Raw genomic sequence first — 19,018 nt, 5'->3', positions numbered from 1 at the left:
GGGACAATACTGTGTCTCTGCTTGTCTCCAGCTTTGATCATTGTGTCCGTCTTTGATCATTGGACTAATTCTTGACCTGGGATTAAACCAAGGCTGGGAGACAAAAGAACAATCACCACCACGGACACTCTCAACTCCTAAAGCTCCGGAACACCCTGCCTTGATCGGACGTGCCTCTGGGGGAATCAGTGCGCAGATTATAGGGAAGTTACCTTATGTGGCTGACTGGCTGGCATGAGATTTAAAAGCAGTGAAACAGAAAGCCAGACATAGTATGGTGCCAACTGGATTAAGCTCTGTGTGCACACAACAACCCCCATTCTCCTTCTCCCTATGATGCTTCCTTTCCCGTGGACTTGCAACTTCTCTCTTATGCACACATGTTAAAACGTGCTAACGTGCTCTAAGCACGACTGCATAATTGATTGTTTTCCACATGCATGAGCGTAAAGCGCCACGGCAAATACAAAACCTCAACCAAGACACAGAAAATGATGGAGAGATGGGGAGTGGAGGAGAGACCTAGAAAAGCAGAAAGGTGGGAGGGAGAGTCCAGGAGGAAAGGGGGAGGAAACAAGGGAAAGGGAAAACACACAACTAGGGCAGTCTTATGTAATTCTTCTCATCCTTATGCATGCATGCACATAAAAACACATACGCTGATACACACTTCATGCTTCATTGGACACACAGCATCACACATACTCATATCTTAATGCTCTTCTCTCTCTCCCTCTCTCTCTTGCTTTTGCTCTGCCTCTCTCACACACACTCAACACAGACTGCTCCTGTCCATCTGATTGCTGCAGGCCGTAGTCTAAAGCAGAGCAGAGCAGAGGAGAGCAGAGCAGCACTACAGAGTTCTGCATTATAGAGCTGAAGCCCATGAATCTACAACTACCACTACAGTAGCTCCAGTAGACCTTTAAACCAGACCTGATACATTACATACATGGAGCCACATGGTTAGTATACAGCACATACTGTTGTGAGATATGAACAATATGTGAGCCTGAAATATGCTGTGTTAAGCCAATTGTTTACCCCCCATCCTTCTGTGCAGCTGTTTTCCTTTGTTTCCAGACTTCATGCAAAGCTAAGCAATATTCATATTTTAACAAACAGATATGGGAGATTTATTGATCAACTCTCAACTATTGGCAAGTAAGTATATTACACAAAAATGCGACACTGTTTTCTTTAAATAAAAACACTAATGCCATGTGGTAAAATTACCCACAAGCACTTTATCCTCAACATGAGGGTCACAGGGGAGTTGGAGCCAATCCCAGCCTACATAGGTCCACCTGTGATGGACTGTCCATCACAGAGCAAACATTATAGAGATGAAAAAAACATTAACTCTCACATTGACACCTATGGTCCATTTAGAGCGCCCAGAGAAAAAAGTTATCTGTTTGAAATATATATAGACATTTTTCTTTACTTGTGAAAATGTTTTATCATATAATGTATGTCCAAAGTAAGATACTCATCATGCTTAAAGAAACACTCACTGATATTGACAGAATTCCTCATTATGAATCTTTGCACCCCATTAGAATTGGCCAGTTTAATCTATAAAAAACATATATTTAAAAGACAATCATACATATGAGTAACTACTTATTGATTTCTCTAGTTGTCTTAGTGAGTGTATCCAAATTTCAAATAATAAGCACACAGAATATCAGAGTTTGACAGCTTTAACTAAATGTAGTAAATTATTCCATACACAGCATTTATGCTATCATTGTGTACATCTTGTGTGTTTGTGTGTCTGAGTTACTTTACCTCCACTTTATTACTGACTAAAACACAGAGTAAACAATGATCGGTGAGGAAGCATCATCAAAAACAAACACCTCCTCTCTCTCTGTGTGTGTGTTATCTATCTCTCTGTCTCTCTTCATGCTGTCTCCCTATTTCACACATAAACCTCCCACACACAACAGACTTAGACATGTGTAGCCTTTAGTCTGGCACTGTGTTTGTTTGTGTGTGTGTGTGTGTGTGTGTGTGTGTGTGTGTGTGTGTGTGTGTGTGTGTGTGTGCGTGCGTGCGTGCGTGCGTGCGTGCGTGCGTGTGTTTCAGGTCATACAGTTACATAGACATATAAATGTCATACATCACAGTCATGTGTCCCACTTTGTCTTTCCGCTATAAAGTGGGACACAAAGCAAATCCCCATAATGCAACTCTATTTGTAAAAGGTTAAAAGGTAGTGTGAGTTGAGTTCACACAATGATGATTAAGCCTTTCAGCTCCATGTGACTCTCTCCAGGTTTCTCAATATAGCAGTGTTTTGTTTTCATGTGTCTTTGGTGACACAGATGATGTGTTTAATGGCGTGTTTCCATCATGGTACAGTTGGGTTTGGTACAGTACGGCATGGTTTGGAACAATAAAGCCTAAACATTGAACATGACTCAACAGACGACAACCATAAACACAAGGGAGTGATTCTTTTCTGTCACCCAATCAGCTCACTGTCATGGGTCTAGCTCCACCTGTACCATACCATTACTCTGGTACCCCAAGGAAAAGGGTACAGAAAAATGGAACGGTTGGGCCGGTTATTTTGGTACAATTCCTGACAGGTTACTGAATGTAGAAAGATAACTTTAAGTTAAGCTCATTAAGTTTAACTTAATGAGATCCAGAAAGATTTAGATGGACCGAGTCATCCTTTCTGAAAGCTCCACAGGTTCACCTGAGGAATGGGGTAAGTCTGGGCAACACTACTCGTCTTTTGTTACACACTGCAGCTTTAAAGCTTGGGTGGGAGCAAAAGTGGAGGGTGAATAATTATTTTGTGTAGATTCTCATTCATCCTGGTATTGCAGTTTTCTTGAAGTTCTCCAAGAAAACTAAGTCCAGTTGCTACTGATTTTTTGGATATATATGATCAGTTCCAGAGCCCACCTGAATTGTACTCGCTCCTACTTCAATACGTTCCAGGTAATTGAAGTCGAATGTTTGATCGCGGCGCTTTGAAGAGGCATTTTGACTGTCAGCAATTCAGTCTACTTACATACACAACCAAGCCGTATATATGTATAAGTGATACGTCCTGAGTATACTTTTACCGTAGCCCTACATATCTTCATGCTAACAACGACAACATAATTTCACACCATAACATGAAAAACAAGTTGTGATAATTTGCTGTGTCTAAATCAACTCTACACGCAGAAAAGTAAAGTTTATAGCCTATTCATGTGACTCCATGGGTGGCGACATTATTCTCAGACTTCATTTTGGTGAAGTGGGGGTAGGTCGACCACTTCGACAGGGATTCCAGTGCACTTTTTGTAGTTGGAGGTAGGATAAGTCCCACGTCCAACTGGTTTTGGATGTGCTCTAGAAAGCAGCATTAATGCTAATCAATGTAATGTCATCTCAGGCTCACCTGAGGAATAAGGTAAGTCTGGAGGAGCGGCGACACAGGCAGTGTTTTGGCAACAGAAGTTACACATTGCGGCTTTAAGGCTAAGGTTAGAGCAAAGATCAAGTAAGGGTGAGGGATCAGTAAGAAGCTTAGTAGTTATTTAAAATACACAGTAGCACATGTCTAAGAAATTCATCTGACATGTGCAGTGTGTGTGTGTGTGTGTATGAATAAAAAAGGTAAATGACAGCCGTGTTTCCAAATCCCACATAATGGGGGACAACGTGGAGAGACAAATGTCTCTAATACGGTCTTATAGTTAGTGTTGTTGACACAAACATGCAATATATTTAAATATGACATTATTTAATCAGAGTTTTAAAAAAGTGCTGTGATCTCCTCTGCAACAAATGAACATGGTTTTCTCCACCTGACCTTGGATGACAGCAAGTGTCCCAAACCAACTGTCAACACAGATCAGACCCTATCTGCTCTCTCCAGTTCACTCGCAGGCACATACAGTTTTCTGTCATCCTCGGGCCACAAATACCGACACACACCAGTGCAGAAATCAAAAGCATAAACATAAACATGCACTCACACAGAAACATTCTTCAGCTGCTCTTTTAATAGCGAGTCTACAACTGCAAAATGAAACAGTAGCCTATGTCTACCAATGGTGATAAGATTGCATTAATGTTTCATGTCTGTCTGGTTACTATGAAGCCAGATCCAGGAGCTGTGTGCCTTATGGAAACAATGGGAAATCACTTTTCTGTCTCTGTGCAATGCTAACAAACACAACCAATCAGCATCTTTAAAGATCACAAATAATAAAATAGCACAAAGAATAAGTTTATTCCTGACAATGTCAAACTCTTAGACCTCTTCTTTAATTTGGTGACTGTGAACTTTTGGCAAAGATATAAAAATAGGCCAACAACAATCAATCAGTGTGGTGTTTCAACTACAATTTTTAAACGGAAACTTACCACATGGAGAATCTTATTCTCTGTCTCGTACACAGTGCAATCCTGTAAAATGAGAGGAAGACAAAGAGGAAGAGGAAGAAAACGTGAGAGGGAGGAAGCATCAACGTGAACATCCGGACAGAGGCTCAGATATCTTCAGTTTCCAAAAATAAGAGTGCAGAAAAGAGGAAATAAAAGAAATGAGATGGATAAAACTAATGATAGATTTTTCCCACTGGAGAACAACAACAGTCAGCTATTCATTTCTTACCGTCCATATTATGTCTTGTGTTACTTTAAAATAGGCCTAGAGGCAATCTAATACTTTGGATTGACCAATACTGGAGCTACTTTCCTGCATGGAGATTCATGAGCCTCCTCAGGATTTAGAAATTATTTGAACATGACATATTGTTATTAAATGGTAGCTGATAGTTAATCTATTTCTGGGAAAGCAGCCCACTGCATACAACAGATGTGCATGGTAGTAGTTAATTAATCTGTTTGATGCATTCGTGCAAACAGCGCTGCCACCTTTGTCTGTCTCACTTCAGCCTGGCAGCCATGTGTTAATTTTGCCCATTGTGGACCGATGGAAGCCCCTTACTCTTCGCTCTCCTTTGGCCCTTGTAAGAAGGAATGGGTGTTATCTGCTGAGCTCCAGGACTCACTCTGGGCACATGCACAAACACACTCTCAACACACACTCAAAGCAGGGTCTTACAGGAAGGACATGGATGAGCTCCAGGACAGCAGGCATAGTTTCTGTCCAAACAATGAGATTTTAGAGTGTGCATGTGTGCAAGTCTAGTTTTATTTCTTAAAAAGTAAATGTGTCAGTAGTGAAGTTACTAGAGGTCAATGATTCGATTCTAAACCGATTATCGATGCATCTCGATGCATCTCGTTGCAACAATTTTTTACTTTAATACTTTGCTACTCATTTAAAAGTAAGATAAAGCAACATAAATATAAATGTGGTAGTGCCCCCTCATCTGCCTCATCTGGTGCAGACAGCCCTTTTATTTCTGCGCACCGCCCCTGCCCTGTTCTCTTCTCCCTCTCCTGCGCCGTTCGTCGCTCCTGCGTCTCCAAGCGCTCATTTGATTTGATCTAAAGCAGACTGGATCATTTCTCTATTAGTTTTATCCCCACATAAGAATAATGATCTTTATGACGAGGATGGAGTACAGTCACGATGAAGTGCAGGTGATCTGAGTGAAACGTGGTGACAGACTCTGAAGAGCAGAGCGCACTTTTCATCGTTCTCACTCCGTGGTCTTAATCTTTGTGAAAGAACGCGTTGACGCTGCAATTACGGGAATAACAGATGCATCAGATGAGCTGATGTCTTTGGTTAACTGCTCAAAGAGAGAGAATGTTCTCTGCTGTGAAGTGAATGTCGCGGGGAGTTCATAATCTGTGCCGCACGCAGCCAAGTTTCACTTTTGCGCAGAGACTTTCCAGCGTTTAACAGGCTCTGTTCCACCGTGAACTCGCTCTGTTTCGACCGCCGAATTATCGGTGCATCCCTAAATATAATATCTTTATTGACAAGAACGATGTAACCATAATTATGACGCATTTGATAGTGTGACTTGGGTTTCAATCGGCACCTGGACAAGCGTGCGCTGCGCGGATTACATGGGGGAACGTGCGCTCTTGTTCCCCAGTATAGAAAAAGCTGAGGTGTATAAAAAAAATCTATTTTAAATAAATAAACAAGCAACGCAAAGCCTGGCGGCCCGCTAGGCTTATAATACACTGGGGGAAACCCTGGCTCTGCAGCGAGCGAAGCGAACAGAATGTTGCAGCAGGCGAAGTAAATTTTTTTTTTTTTTTTTTAATTCCGATTATTAACTTATCCGCATCGATTCGGAATCGTTCTAGAGAGAATCGCGATGCATCGAAGAATCGATTATTTTTCCCACCCCTAGAAGTTACAGTAGGGAGTAGAGAGAGGACGGAAAAATTAAGTGATAAGACAACTCCTCATTCCTTCTCCATCTGAGTCCAATATTTAAGCAGCAGATGAGGTTTAACAGTGAGTCAATGAGTACACTGCCTGAAGCTGTGGCAGTGGTTCAGCATTATGTTCCATTCATAGTCAAATCTATTGAAATGAACAAGCTGCATCCATATTGATAGACCCAGTCTAAACCAGTTCAAAACCTGACCCTTGTCAAGTAGATAAATATAATATATAACAATAAATATAGGCATGATAGACGGTGTGATGCATGCATGTGTGTAAGCACCTGTTGTACAATTGTAGTTAATTCTAGGCAGAGCTGCACAATGTTGTTCTTCAGTAATGAATACTCCGTCACACTGGCAAATGGAGACCTGAAAGAGATAAAAACAAAAAGATAAATCTGGATCCTTCTGGATTATCTTCCTAATTTGGTTACTGATCTTAATCATATGTTCCTCTTTGAGGGAAATCATACTGCTGTCCTTTATACATAGTTATGTTGACGGACGCAGTAACAGCTGATTAAATAACATTACTTCTGAAGTAAATCACACATTATTTTGGGAGAGAAAAGTATTGCTGATATTTAAATTTATATATTCATATTTTGATTTTTGTTATCATCTTTACTGCACAAAGGCTGCTCACAAAGTGCAGGCCTAAAGCCTAAGGTATGATTCCTACCTGTCAAGCCAGGCTAGAAGGTTCTTGGCTGCACCAATCAGATCCACCACTGAGGTGAGGAAGTCATTGGGTAGCCTCCGAGACGCACGACCATCATAGTGTCCACCCCTCCGCCGGCCCAGGATGAAGTTCTGGAGGTTCTTTGCTGAAGCGTTCAGCTTGTGGGACAAAGTCCTGAGGTTTTCCGTCTCTAAGCCGTAATTCTAGAGGAGAAGCAGAATGATTAATTTCAGTGGCAGAAATACAGAAAGCAACTAATTTGTTTAATTTGTTTTTTGAACCCCGGATGGAACAAGGGCCTTTCTGCAAGGAGTTTGCATGTTCTCCCTGTGTGTGCATGGGTTTTCTCTGGGTTCTCCAGCTTCCTCACACAGTCCAAAAACATGCAATATGGCGATTAGGTAAATTGGTCACTCTAAATTGACCGTAGACGTGTGAGTGAATGGCTGTTTGTCTCTATATGTGGCCCTACGATGGACTGGTAAACTGTACAGGGTGTACCCCGCCTTTCACCCTATGTCAGCTGAGATAAAGCACAGCACCCCCCTGACCCTCCGGTGAAGGATAAAGTGGTAGATAATGGATGGATAGATGAAATAACTTGTTTGCTGATTAGTGATTTGAAGTTACAACTGCACCTCTGTCTGCATATCATTGACAGTAATCAATAACAATGCAATGTTTTGAAGGTGGTGAAATGTTGTGGAGACTCGACACACTTTCAGTACTCCTTCAGAAGCTTCACTCCTCACATTCATGGCCATTATCTGAGGACACATTTCCAGGTAATCCTCCCATCCCTCAGATGGATCTGGTGATGTTTTACTTTATTGCTCCAAAAAAGACGATGAGCGTACTGCGAGCATTTTATATTTATGACTGTTCCAATGGAGCATGTATTGCAATCACTTACCCCACCTTTAATTAGTGAGCTGTCAGAGCTATTGTTTTCAACTCTGGAGATAGAACATCTGCCTGGATCCCTCTGCTTCTAGTCTTTGTGCTGAGCTGGGCTCCTGCTGCCTCTAAATCCATAATAGATACTCAACTTTGGAGTGGTATGTACCATCTATCTAATTAGTATGCCCAAATATTGAACTATTGTTTTTACTTTTCCTCAATGGAAGTTTCTTTTCTTGTAGACAATCTTTACAGCGGAAAAGAATCATGAAGCCATGTCATTATCTATTTGGTTGGTATTGTAACGTATCTTTTCTTTTCTTTTTTTTAAATCTGGTGGAACTACTATAACTGTAGAAATGCTACCTCTGAATAACCAGAAGCATTTTTATAAAATATCCATTCTGCCCACACACACAGCGAGAGAGCGAGAAAGAGCTCCACATTGCACTTAGTGTCATGTCCTCCATGACAGAGCCTGATTCCTGCTGACACAAAGGCTCCACACAGACACAGATACAGACACACATTAAGATGCACTCATACCCTTGTAAAGTCAGATGTGCAGGCTGAGGTAGACATATCTATTCCTCCCGTGCCTCTAGAACTATTCTACACTGTCACGACCACAGCGACAACAAAGGACAAAGGGTTTAACAGCAGAGAGAGAGAGAGAGCGAGAGAGAGAAATGAGGGAACTGAGATACTAAAGAGGCAAGACAAGAGGGATGAAGAGAAAGCACCCAACTATGCATCTCAGGGAAACTAGGTCATGCACACACTGTGTTCTGTATGATCTTCTGTATTCTGTGTGAACATGAATGTGTACATGAACTTGGAGTGAACATGTTAGCGCAGCTGTAATTAGGCTGCCCTATATGCTTCGATCTGAAGCTCGATGAGACTCTTTCCAGGGGACAGAGCACTGAGATGAAGCATGACAATAATGCACTGTGTCAACTTTCTGAATGACTGCATGTGCACGTGTGTATGTGTGTGTACGTATGCAGTCATATGTTCATAATACATATGCACTTGTATTTGTCACCTCTTTGGGATCTTTTCTGGCATAAACATCTATTTATACAGACATTATATAAACTTGTCTTCCTTATGGGGACAAAACATTAAGTCCCCATAATGACGCACGCATGTTGTATGGTTAGGCTGAGGTTAAGGTTAGATTAGGGTTAGGTTAATGTTTGGGTTAGGCCAGTATAAATCTGGTTAGGTGATGTTAATGTAAGTGTAATGTAGTAATGTAATGTGTGTGTGCAGAGAAATAATTTGAGCAGTATGTGCAGATGTGTGTGCTAGATCAATACAGTGAGAGGGCAATGCCATTACAGCAACAACCCCCCACCCCGTCTTCATGTCGATGTGGTTGCCATAGCAGCTACATGTAGAGCAGCCTCTTCTGTGTTGATATTACTACCATTCACTAAAAACCAACGGTTTAGATGCCACATTGAATTATCTTCTTTCAAAATGTATCCAGTTTTACTGGTCTTAAACAAGAATATATATATACATATATATATACGCATACATAGGGACACAACTTTCACGTTAAGCCTGAATGATGTGGGTTCAATGGCCAACTCAGGGAGAGTAGTATGTAATGAACAATTTGTTTATTTACTCTAACTAAATAAATGTACAATGTTATGCTGGATTAAAACTGAAAAATGCATTTTAGGAATAAAATAATAATAATTTAAAAAATAGCTGATTGAAAGCTGATGATGATCACATTACATGTTTAAAACAGTATATGTATGATCACATTAAACTTTCATTCCAGCTTTCTGGTGAGGAGTGAGGACTTTGTAATCAGCACAAATAATAATAATAAAAAACATTAAAATAAGCAACAGAATTTCGAAAATGAATATGTACACCTGTGTAGATTTGTATCAGCAACGAGCCAACACACAGGACAGGAATCACTGAGCAAAAGAACCAAATAAAACGATGTAAATATTATTCAGGCCAAGATATTTTAAGGTTTCGCAGATGATGTTAAGCTTGCAAGATAAGAATATCCAGGCACGTTTCTCTTCCAGGTGCTTCAGTGTAGTACAAATATATAAATCTGAGCAATTACAAACTGCAATCATGATATAAATGTGTTTGTGTCTGTTTTAGGCAAAACAGACTGTTGACCTTTAACTAACATTTGGCAAGTGTCATCACAGAATGGTGCCTTTCCTCTTTTTCTTCCCATCCCCTGTCATATACAGTCAAAAATAACGAAAAAAAGATTTCACAAATTAAGACACTGACGCTATGTTCATATTACAAGACTAGTTGAGGTCTGATTGGACACAGAAATCCAATTACCATTTACAATTTTCCAATCAGATTTGTGTCACATCAGTATGTGCTTATAAATCAGATGTACAGTATATCCCACATGTTGCCATGCGACATGAGTAAAAATGGTTTTAACAGAATCCATGTGGCTTTCCGATATGCATGCGCTGAGTGTTGAAGTACAGCAACATCAAACAACCACTGGAGGAGAGAGTCGTTCTCTAGAGCTAAATCTTACCCACAAATGTATAATGTGTCAATTAACTGACTGTTAAATATGATATTACTCCTGTGCTCTTTTGAGTCCAGAGTTTGCATGAGCACTCACGTTGGAGTCATTTCTCAGTGTGTGTCTTGCTAAAGATTCACTGCACACTTGAAAAGATACACTTGATTGTATCGCCACATAACATACGTACATGCACATTTACACCTACACTAAAAGCTCAGTCAGTGCTAAAAACTTGCATTGCACTTTGGCCGCAGTAACATGTCTCTTCTCACTGCTGAAAGACCAAAAGGTCACAGTGGTAGAGCCAGAGAAACAGGGTTTTGCTTTTCTTATGGCGGGTTATATCGCTGACAACACTGAATTTTCCTTTATTATCCAATTATTCTTAGTTTGTAGCTATAGAGCTTTGTCCAGTTCAGCTATCTTTAAATGACATTTCTGTTTTATTGCACTTTGGTTTTATTTCTATAGTTTAATCATTAATTCTGTCAGTTATGATAAAACTATACACTGTAAGTATTCGCCCAGAAGAACATGGTGATCTCAGGCCAGTGGTGCAAGAAATGAGCAGTGGCACAGTCAGATAAGTCGCAAACAGTAATTATTCAGTACTGATGGGTCACACCAGCATCGTCAAACTTCAAACTCTGCTTAGGTTGATCTCAGCTACACAGTTTGTGCAGGACGACCATACAAAAAATCCTCAAAACCTTTTGTTTGCTTTACAGTAGGTGTCCCCAGGACCACATTTAGTCACGGTGACACATACACTGTGAAAACAATACCAGCCACACTGTCACGGCTGATAATAGATTTGGCTAACATGGGGATTTGTTTGAAATCAATCTGTTTGACTTCCTCCTGTCTCTTCCAGATGCTGCAGATGTTGATGTGTTCCCTGAGCTCGGCAGTTACATGACATTGTTATCTGATGATGGCTAAACTGGAATTATCCTTTAAAACTATACTCGCCACCGTTTTCAGTGACTCATCTTGTCTACCTGGCTTTGAGTGTGTGTGTGCGTGCGTGTGTGTGTAAATGTGTGCGCGCAGTTCCAGTGAAGTGATTGCTGCTCTGGGACACATTCCCATGCTGGAACATCTGAATGAGAAGAGGTGGTGATTAGCACTTGCACACACACACAGAGGCAAACCTGAACTAATCCAGCCATGTGTGCCTGGGAGATAAGGTGCATCCTATTCCTACACACACCCCCAGTCATCGCTCCTTCTCTCTCTCTGGACTGAGAGGGTAGCACCTAAATCTCCCTTATTCCCTAATCCTGGGCAGGGTGGCTCTGCATATAGTCGGCAGTGACCGAAACAGATCACAATAAGCAGTCCATGTGATCAAGGATCTTTCTGGACAGTCAGGGTCAGTTACTGGAAGAGGAAAATAAAAGATAACCAACAAATATATATATGTATATATATATATATATATATATATGTATATATACATATATACATATATATACATATATATCTGTCTGCCTAAAGAGAATGTATTTCCCAAACTTCACAGATTTTTCTAATTATGAGATAAACAGAGCAAAAGTTATAAATATTTTCGTCTTAAACACATTCTCATTGTTGATAGCTGTATTATTATAAATAGCGTGTGAATATGTGCAGCAGCAAAGAATTTGAAAAATTTAGATGGGGAAAAAAAAGCACTGACATTAATTAACAGGCAGCAGATGTGTGTTTCTCTGCTCTTTGGTCTTTTCAGTTGTCTTTTTGTTAGTTTCTCCACAGCTTTTAGCTCATGGTTTATTTCTCCATTCAATCTATTATTGAAACTACTCTACGATCAGTCTGTTATGACTCATTTTCAGTGGTCAAAAATAACTGTAATCCTGCATTTAAACTGTCTTTTTTTCCCCAGTGGGACTGCTTTTAATTGGGATTCACTCACAGGTCAAAAACCTGTGCAACACGTTCAGGTTTTAATCAGCTAGAGCTCCAGTCAGCATCAGTGGGAACTCAAGACCCAGGTGCATGTGCTAATTCCCATTAGCATAGCCATTGGCATTTAAGTTTGTCGTGATCCTTACTTTTTAAAACTTGGGACCGTGCTCTTTATTTTGTGAATCAGATCATCTAAACAATTGATTTACTGAGAGACTGGAGTAATGCTTTTTCTTCCTCTGACTCATTTTGTTTCTGGCAAGTCTGTGATGTCAGAATTCATGCATAGGTGATGAAGGGGTGAAAAGAAATACCCCAGGACAGATCAACCACTGGCAATGAGAATGGTGTTCATCACCTTTCATTTTAGCAGCTTCACTCATATCCAAATTCTCCCAGGTATACCCACTCATTTTTTTACGTGAAAGTAATGTGAATAAGAAAAGCAGACTGACCAGGGCACAGAGGAGGTCGACGGCTTCCAGGATGAGCTCCTGATGTCCTATTCGGGTGACGCCCAGCTCTTCGAGCTCCTGATGGGTGATGTGCAGGAGCTGCTCGCCCCCCATCTGCTCCCGCTCAAAACTCTTCACATACTGCTGGAGACAGTCATCCAGACCTGGAGAGACCAAAGACAGATGCAGGTTAGCCTGTGATGATGCTTCTATCTACTAACAGTGGTTAGTCCTCATTACTTCTACCGCTTTATCCTCCACATGAGGCTCATAGGGGGCGCTGATGCCAATCCCAGCTGACATAGGTCAAAAGGTGGGGTACAAACTGGACAGATCACCAGTCCATCACAGGGACACATAGAGACACCATTCGCTCTCACATTACATTTTGATATAGAGATACATATGTATATGTATATGTATATATATATATGTATATATATATATATATATATATAAATACGTATATGTACATTATTGTTAGTCTGTGAAAAAAGACAACTGATTTAGATAGATTTTGTATTATATACTGAGGATTGCATCCATTTAGATACAACACAGATGTCAAATGTGAAGGGATAAGTAAAGTTCTTTTATTTTGCCTAAAGGGAAATAAAACACCAGTCTAAAGCCAGAAATGACTTCAATGTGCAATTGGTAACTGTTGCTCACACAACACTGTGATAACATTCAGTTACAGTGGAATACAATCAACGTTTTTTTCAGTTGCAGAGTGAAAGTGCTGAGTTTCATACATTGTCCGATTGACTAAGGCAGTGTCCAAATTATAAAGATGTGAGCTACAGTGATGTACGACTTTCCGCTGTTAAGCTGTGGCAGCCTGCCATGCAGAGAGCTAGTCAGCTATGGACGTGGTAGGTCCGGAATACTATTGATCAGTAAGAGCCCCAGGCTTTGAACCAAACAGAGTCAGCAGAAAGCACTCCTCCCCACAGACCTAATGAACAGGCCCGCTTGAAAATGAGCACACACAGAGCAAAAAAACACATGAGAGGAAGAAAATCCATGCACACAAAAAGTGTACACGCGCACAGAGCCACAGAGGAAAACAAACAGCGCACTCTGTCCCAATGTGAACACACATATCAATCACAGTCACACAAACAGATACAATTACAACTGCTGTTGTTATTCAGGGTCTCGGTGATGCCGCGGAGGCATGCTGTTAAAGACGAGTAGAGCTGTGAGGAAAACATTGATGCCCCCGGGAAGGACTGCTGTCAGAGAGCAGACAGTGTGGTAGTGCCATGTGCCACGGGACATGCCAGACAAAATATAAGCCTACAGTGACACCAACAAATATAAGCAGAGCGTCAGTAAGAGACTTCACACCATAGTAAAAAATGGTGAAAGCTGTTTAATTTAATACATTCCCACTGGGCAAACCTTCATATCCCATGTATTTCTGTTTGTTTTACAAATAATAGCACAGTGTTATCGCATGGAAGACGGTTATCATGAAGTTTACAAATGAAGTATATTACTTGTTATATACTTCTTTAAAGCGGACCTAGACCGGAGGTTCCAATTAACTCTGTTTTTTAGTGTGTATCTGTGTCATTACCTTGTTTACGAAGCCCTGAAGTTTTGCAACAAACAGTTCAGCCATTGCTGAGAACGCTGTGTTTTATTGTAATTTCGGGCTCAGCGAGATCTCTGAAAAAACCCGGTCCGGTTACATAAACAGCGGTTCTCCTGAACAGCAGATCCTCCTTCTCCGGGCAGGAGGGCGGGTACATCCGTTTGCGTACATTGAACCGCAGAAGAAGAATAACGTCGAGTGACAGTGTCTTCTGACTCTGGGTCAGACTCTGGTTCAAAGTCATAAAAGGGACTGTGGCGGGGAGTCGTGACAAAGCTATTTTTAAACATTGTTAAAACAATATTATGTCTACAATATCGCGACTGAGCACATCGTCAGAAAAGACAGATTTCTATCTGCTCGTTTACAGCAACTAGGAGTTTTTTTTTACCATAAAATCAAGTTAATGTATGTAAGTAGACCTCCATAACTCACATTTATGTGCAACAGGACCACTCTATGTGAGCTTTAAGATATAATAGTGTCATGACCCCTGGATTTCCCATGTTGCTTTTAGTTTTAATTTCTGGTTTCCTGTTTTCTTTGCTTCCTGTTTTCTTTTGAAGTGTTTCTTTCCTGTGTGCCTCTAGTGTCGTTTTGCTGATTACCTGATTGTCTGCCCCGCCCTAATGTGTTTCACCTGTGTCTGGTTTGTCACACCTGTGTTTGATTGCCCCTGCCTCCCTTTTGTATTTAGTAGGGCTGTCAAAAGATTGACATTTTTAATCAGATTAATCACACGGTAGCCGTGGATTAATCACGATTAATCACGATTAATTACCATTCGTAAATATGCCAGAAAAAAATCAATTTTCTCTTTATATTGTTGTTGTAACAGATAGATAAATAAAGTATGTGAAAATATAAATGTAAAGAACAATAAAATACTGTAAATAACCTTTAAAAAACCCACATTATAAGACAATATAAATATATAGAAAAAATAAAATACTGTAACTTTTAAAAAAATTATACATTGCACTGTAAATAACTCACATTATAAACAAAATATAAAGTATAGAAGTTAAATAGTTTTCTTGGGGGTTACTAAACCCACAGCAGGAAATTCCTCATCAGCACCTTTGTAGCACTGCTTCTAGTAGTTAGCGTTAGCGTCAGCTAGCATTCTGACGCTAATGTTAGCTGCTGTTTAATGCTGTGTCCCCGTTAGTTAGACAAAGTAACTGTTCATTTACTGTTAATGTTATGATTATATCATTATCTGCGCCAGCAGCGCCACTTACAACTGTGTGTCTTTCTTTCTTTTTTCTTCATCCTCTTTTTTGATGCGGCTGCTCACTGATGCGGCTGCTCAGCTCACTGATGCATTTAGGCTCCGAGTGTCGGGTCACGGGTGCCCCCTATCGGCTCGGGACCCCAAGCAGGTGCTTGCCTTGCCTGATCATAAACTGCACGTCTACCCGTAGCGCAATGAAAGTGAGAAAGTGTGTTAATGCATTAAAAAAAAATGAGCGTGTTAATTCCACAAATGAATCATCCTGCGTTAACGCGTTAATTTTGACAGCCCTAGTATTTAGGCTACGTTTACACTAGCACGGCTATTTTTATTTCCCCTTTTTTGTGCCATTTGTTTACACACACACTGTGATTTTGCTTCTGAAAACGATTCTTTCTAAAAACTCAAGCAAAAGCGGAGATTTAGGAAAACTACAGTTTTGTAGTAAACTGAGAAAAACTGAGAAAAAAGAGTTTTAGGCAACCAGGCTCCAAAAGTTCAACCTTTTTACATTTGTTTCATGATCATGGAACCATTCCAGGTAGCAGTAGCATTTCTGTTGGTGCAAGCACTTTCTACATGTTTGCATACAGCTCCTATATTACGTAGAGCAGCAGAGACGCATTAGGGCTCGGAGGTCAGCAATCTCAGAACTTCTTCTGTTACGAGTCAGACTGCGTCAGTGTCGCCGGTTTTGGGTCCGACCGGGGAGGACTGCTGTCTGGTGGGAGAACTTCGAGAATGAGGTTATTGTCCTGGAGGAGTTGCGTGAGAATTTTAAGGATGTCGTGATCATAGCTGCTGTCACTCGCTGAATTGTTAGGTAAATACATCGAGGGTGAGAGGTCAGTCGTTGTTGTCGATGAGGATTCTGATTGGCTTGTATGGCTTTCTCCTTCTTCCTACTGTGCCTCTCAGTTATGATGGCTCTCGACAGCTAATTTATGCAGGTTAATATAAAAAAAATTGAAAACGATGATGTGTGCACAAAGTTATTTTGTAAAACGGATGGAAGAAAATGTCCATTTATTTTCCAGCTAGTGTAATTGTAGCCTTATAGTCTCTGTGCTCCTCAGTGTCTGCGTTGGAAAATTTGTTTTGTATGTTTAATTTGCTCTGGTTCAGTTTGTTGGTAAGTCTTTGGTTACAATTGTGTCCTGTCTGTTTCTCCAGTTTCTTCATGTTCCGGTTTTTTTTTTTGTGTTCCTAGCCAACTCCCAGTGTTTCTGCTCCATGTTCTGTACTCGTTACATTTCGCTTTGTTAACGACTCTTTTTGTGCATTCTTAAGTTCTGCATTTGGTTTCTCAGTTTATTTGACACCCATAACAACTAGCAGTGATGAAACCCTTTATTGTCACTGGACATGTACAACCCAGTGCATTTACTGAGGTACTGAAAGTATTGCTGCTATCAGTGAAATCCTACAGAGGAACTCCGTTAAATAGCTCTATATTCCCACAAATATCACTGTTGTAAGTGTTTAGTCAATGACATGGGTCTCTCACAGTCTCAAGGGTCTGATTTTGTAGTTTTCCATAATATTTTAAGCAGCAATAGACAGGAAGTGAGCCAGAAGATGACACCAGTGACAGGAGTTTCTATGACAATTTTGAGGTGGCCTACTCTATTACTCTAATATTACATCCATATACTACATTTTCATTTAAATATGACATAAAACATTTTTATATGAAATAGATCTGTGTCCAGACAAGCGTTGTAGCTCCATTTCAGAAGTACATCTGCTGACACAGCTAAAATCACTTGACCGTTCAGGTACACTGAGCATACACTTGCTGGTGTAAACAGAAAGTTCATTCTCTCCTCTGCAGTTGTTTGCTTAGTTTCAGAGAGAATATTAATGAAAAACAATGACATACAGTAGGTGTGTGTCTATCTAAATTAGTCAGTATTTAAGTGTCTGTAAATACAGCAGAGGCTGAGGTTCAAGAAAAAACACTGCTGGAGTTGCTCGTCTAACCACAAAAAGCTCCTCAGCGAGAACCACCACACAAATGTAATTCTAAACAAGCATCAAATTCTCATGTGTCACGAAATCTTAATCGACAGTGGGAAGACAAGAGGACCTAATTAAAGGAGAAGCTGCATGGAAAGGAAGAGCAAACCATAAACTGTCAAGAAAAGCAAAGACGTGGAAAAGTCCAAGGTGAAAGTAAGATAAACAGTGGGTCTGATATATCACGATGTTAGTGGAGATAATGCACAAGTGGAGTGGAAGTGCAGTGAATATGGAGGAGAAGAAGATTCCTCCTTCTCATTCCCCCCAGATTTTACCTTGCTCTCACATTTGTCCTTCACCATTTACACCCCTGAAGCGTAGCAATTCTTTTTATTGGTAGTCATGTCCTACCATGTGGTATGTTATGGCTTACAGGATTTCATCATTGTGTAAATTCAAGGACCGGCAACTGCACTTAAAAAAAATGTTCACCAATATCTCCATCGCACATCTCTGCAGATGCAAGAAAAAAAAACATTACTTTCTATCACTCACTATTCCATCCCCAGGTGTCCACTCATCTATTGTTGCACCTTTTCCTCTCCTTTGTCCTTTCTCCACATACACCTATGGATATAAATTATATAAGGAGGTGATGAATAAAGAATGAGAGCGGTCCATAGCTTCTGCTGGGGAAGCCTCCTACTATAACTATCATCAAACACACACATACACATATAGACTCAAGTTCGCACAGCTGTCCTTTTCAGTACTTGCATTGATTTCTATTTGTTTTTACAGATGAATCAAAGCCTTATACGGAATCTTAATTCAAATCTTAGCCCTAAACTTAACCAGTTCCTTGGAAATTAGGTGCTCGTTTATTAGGACCAGGTTTTGGTCTTCATGAGGACTGCTTACTTATGCCCAAAACGGTCCCTAAAGGCATCACATTCACTCTGTGGATGCTGGATTGCTGTGTTCACTGCAGTGGGAGTACTCTCACATGTGTAGAAGTGTCCACATGCAAAAGCAGCAATACATTCACACATATAGGTACATACACAGTGTGACACCCAGCTGCAAGTCAAAATGCCAGGACAAACAGCTGATGTGGGTTCATCTGCTGAGCTGATATGCCAGCTGGACATAGCACAAACATCCACACACTGTACTTCGTCTCACCAGATAGTTCACAATCCACCGCAGTTACCACATACATACCTCAGACAATGACTTATTTCCTGACGCCATGATGATTTCTCACATCAGACTGTTTTGGCACAGCAAGAAAGACTGGCATCTGATTAATGTAGGTCATGTTGTGCAATCGGAGTCAAACAAAGCCTACTCTGTACATAAACAATCAAAAAAAGTAATT

General features: G+C 40.5%; 1 protein-coding gene across 1 annotated transcript in view; it reads right to left on the bottom strand.

Annotated features, from left to right (window-relative positions):
* LOC310928942 (connector enhancer of kinase suppressor of ras 2) overlaps positions 1-19,018 on the bottom strand; it is a gene marked incomplete at both ends in the record, with an annotated part of 62,227 nt that overhangs the window by 31,220 nt on the left and 11,989 nt on the right. The window contains 4 exons of the mRNA XM_083891609.1: positions 4,384-4,425; positions 6,621-6,708; positions 7,022-7,224; positions 12,836-12,999. Coding sequence (XP_083747735.1) covers positions 4,384-4,425; positions 6,621-6,708; positions 7,022-7,224; positions 12,836-12,999 — 497 coding nt within the window. The remainder of the gene's footprint in view (positions 1-4,383; positions 4,426-6,620; positions 6,709-7,021; positions 7,225-12,835; positions 13,000-19,018) is intronic.

The sequence above is a fragment of the Microchirus variegatus genome, assembly GCF_963457635.1.
Source record: "Microchirus variegatus genome assembly, chromosome: 6".
Lineage (NCBI taxonomy): Eukaryota > Metazoa > Chordata > Actinopteri > Pleuronectiformes > Soleidae > Microchirus > Microchirus variegatus.
This window is presented reverse-complemented; position numbering and strand designations above follow the sequence as displayed.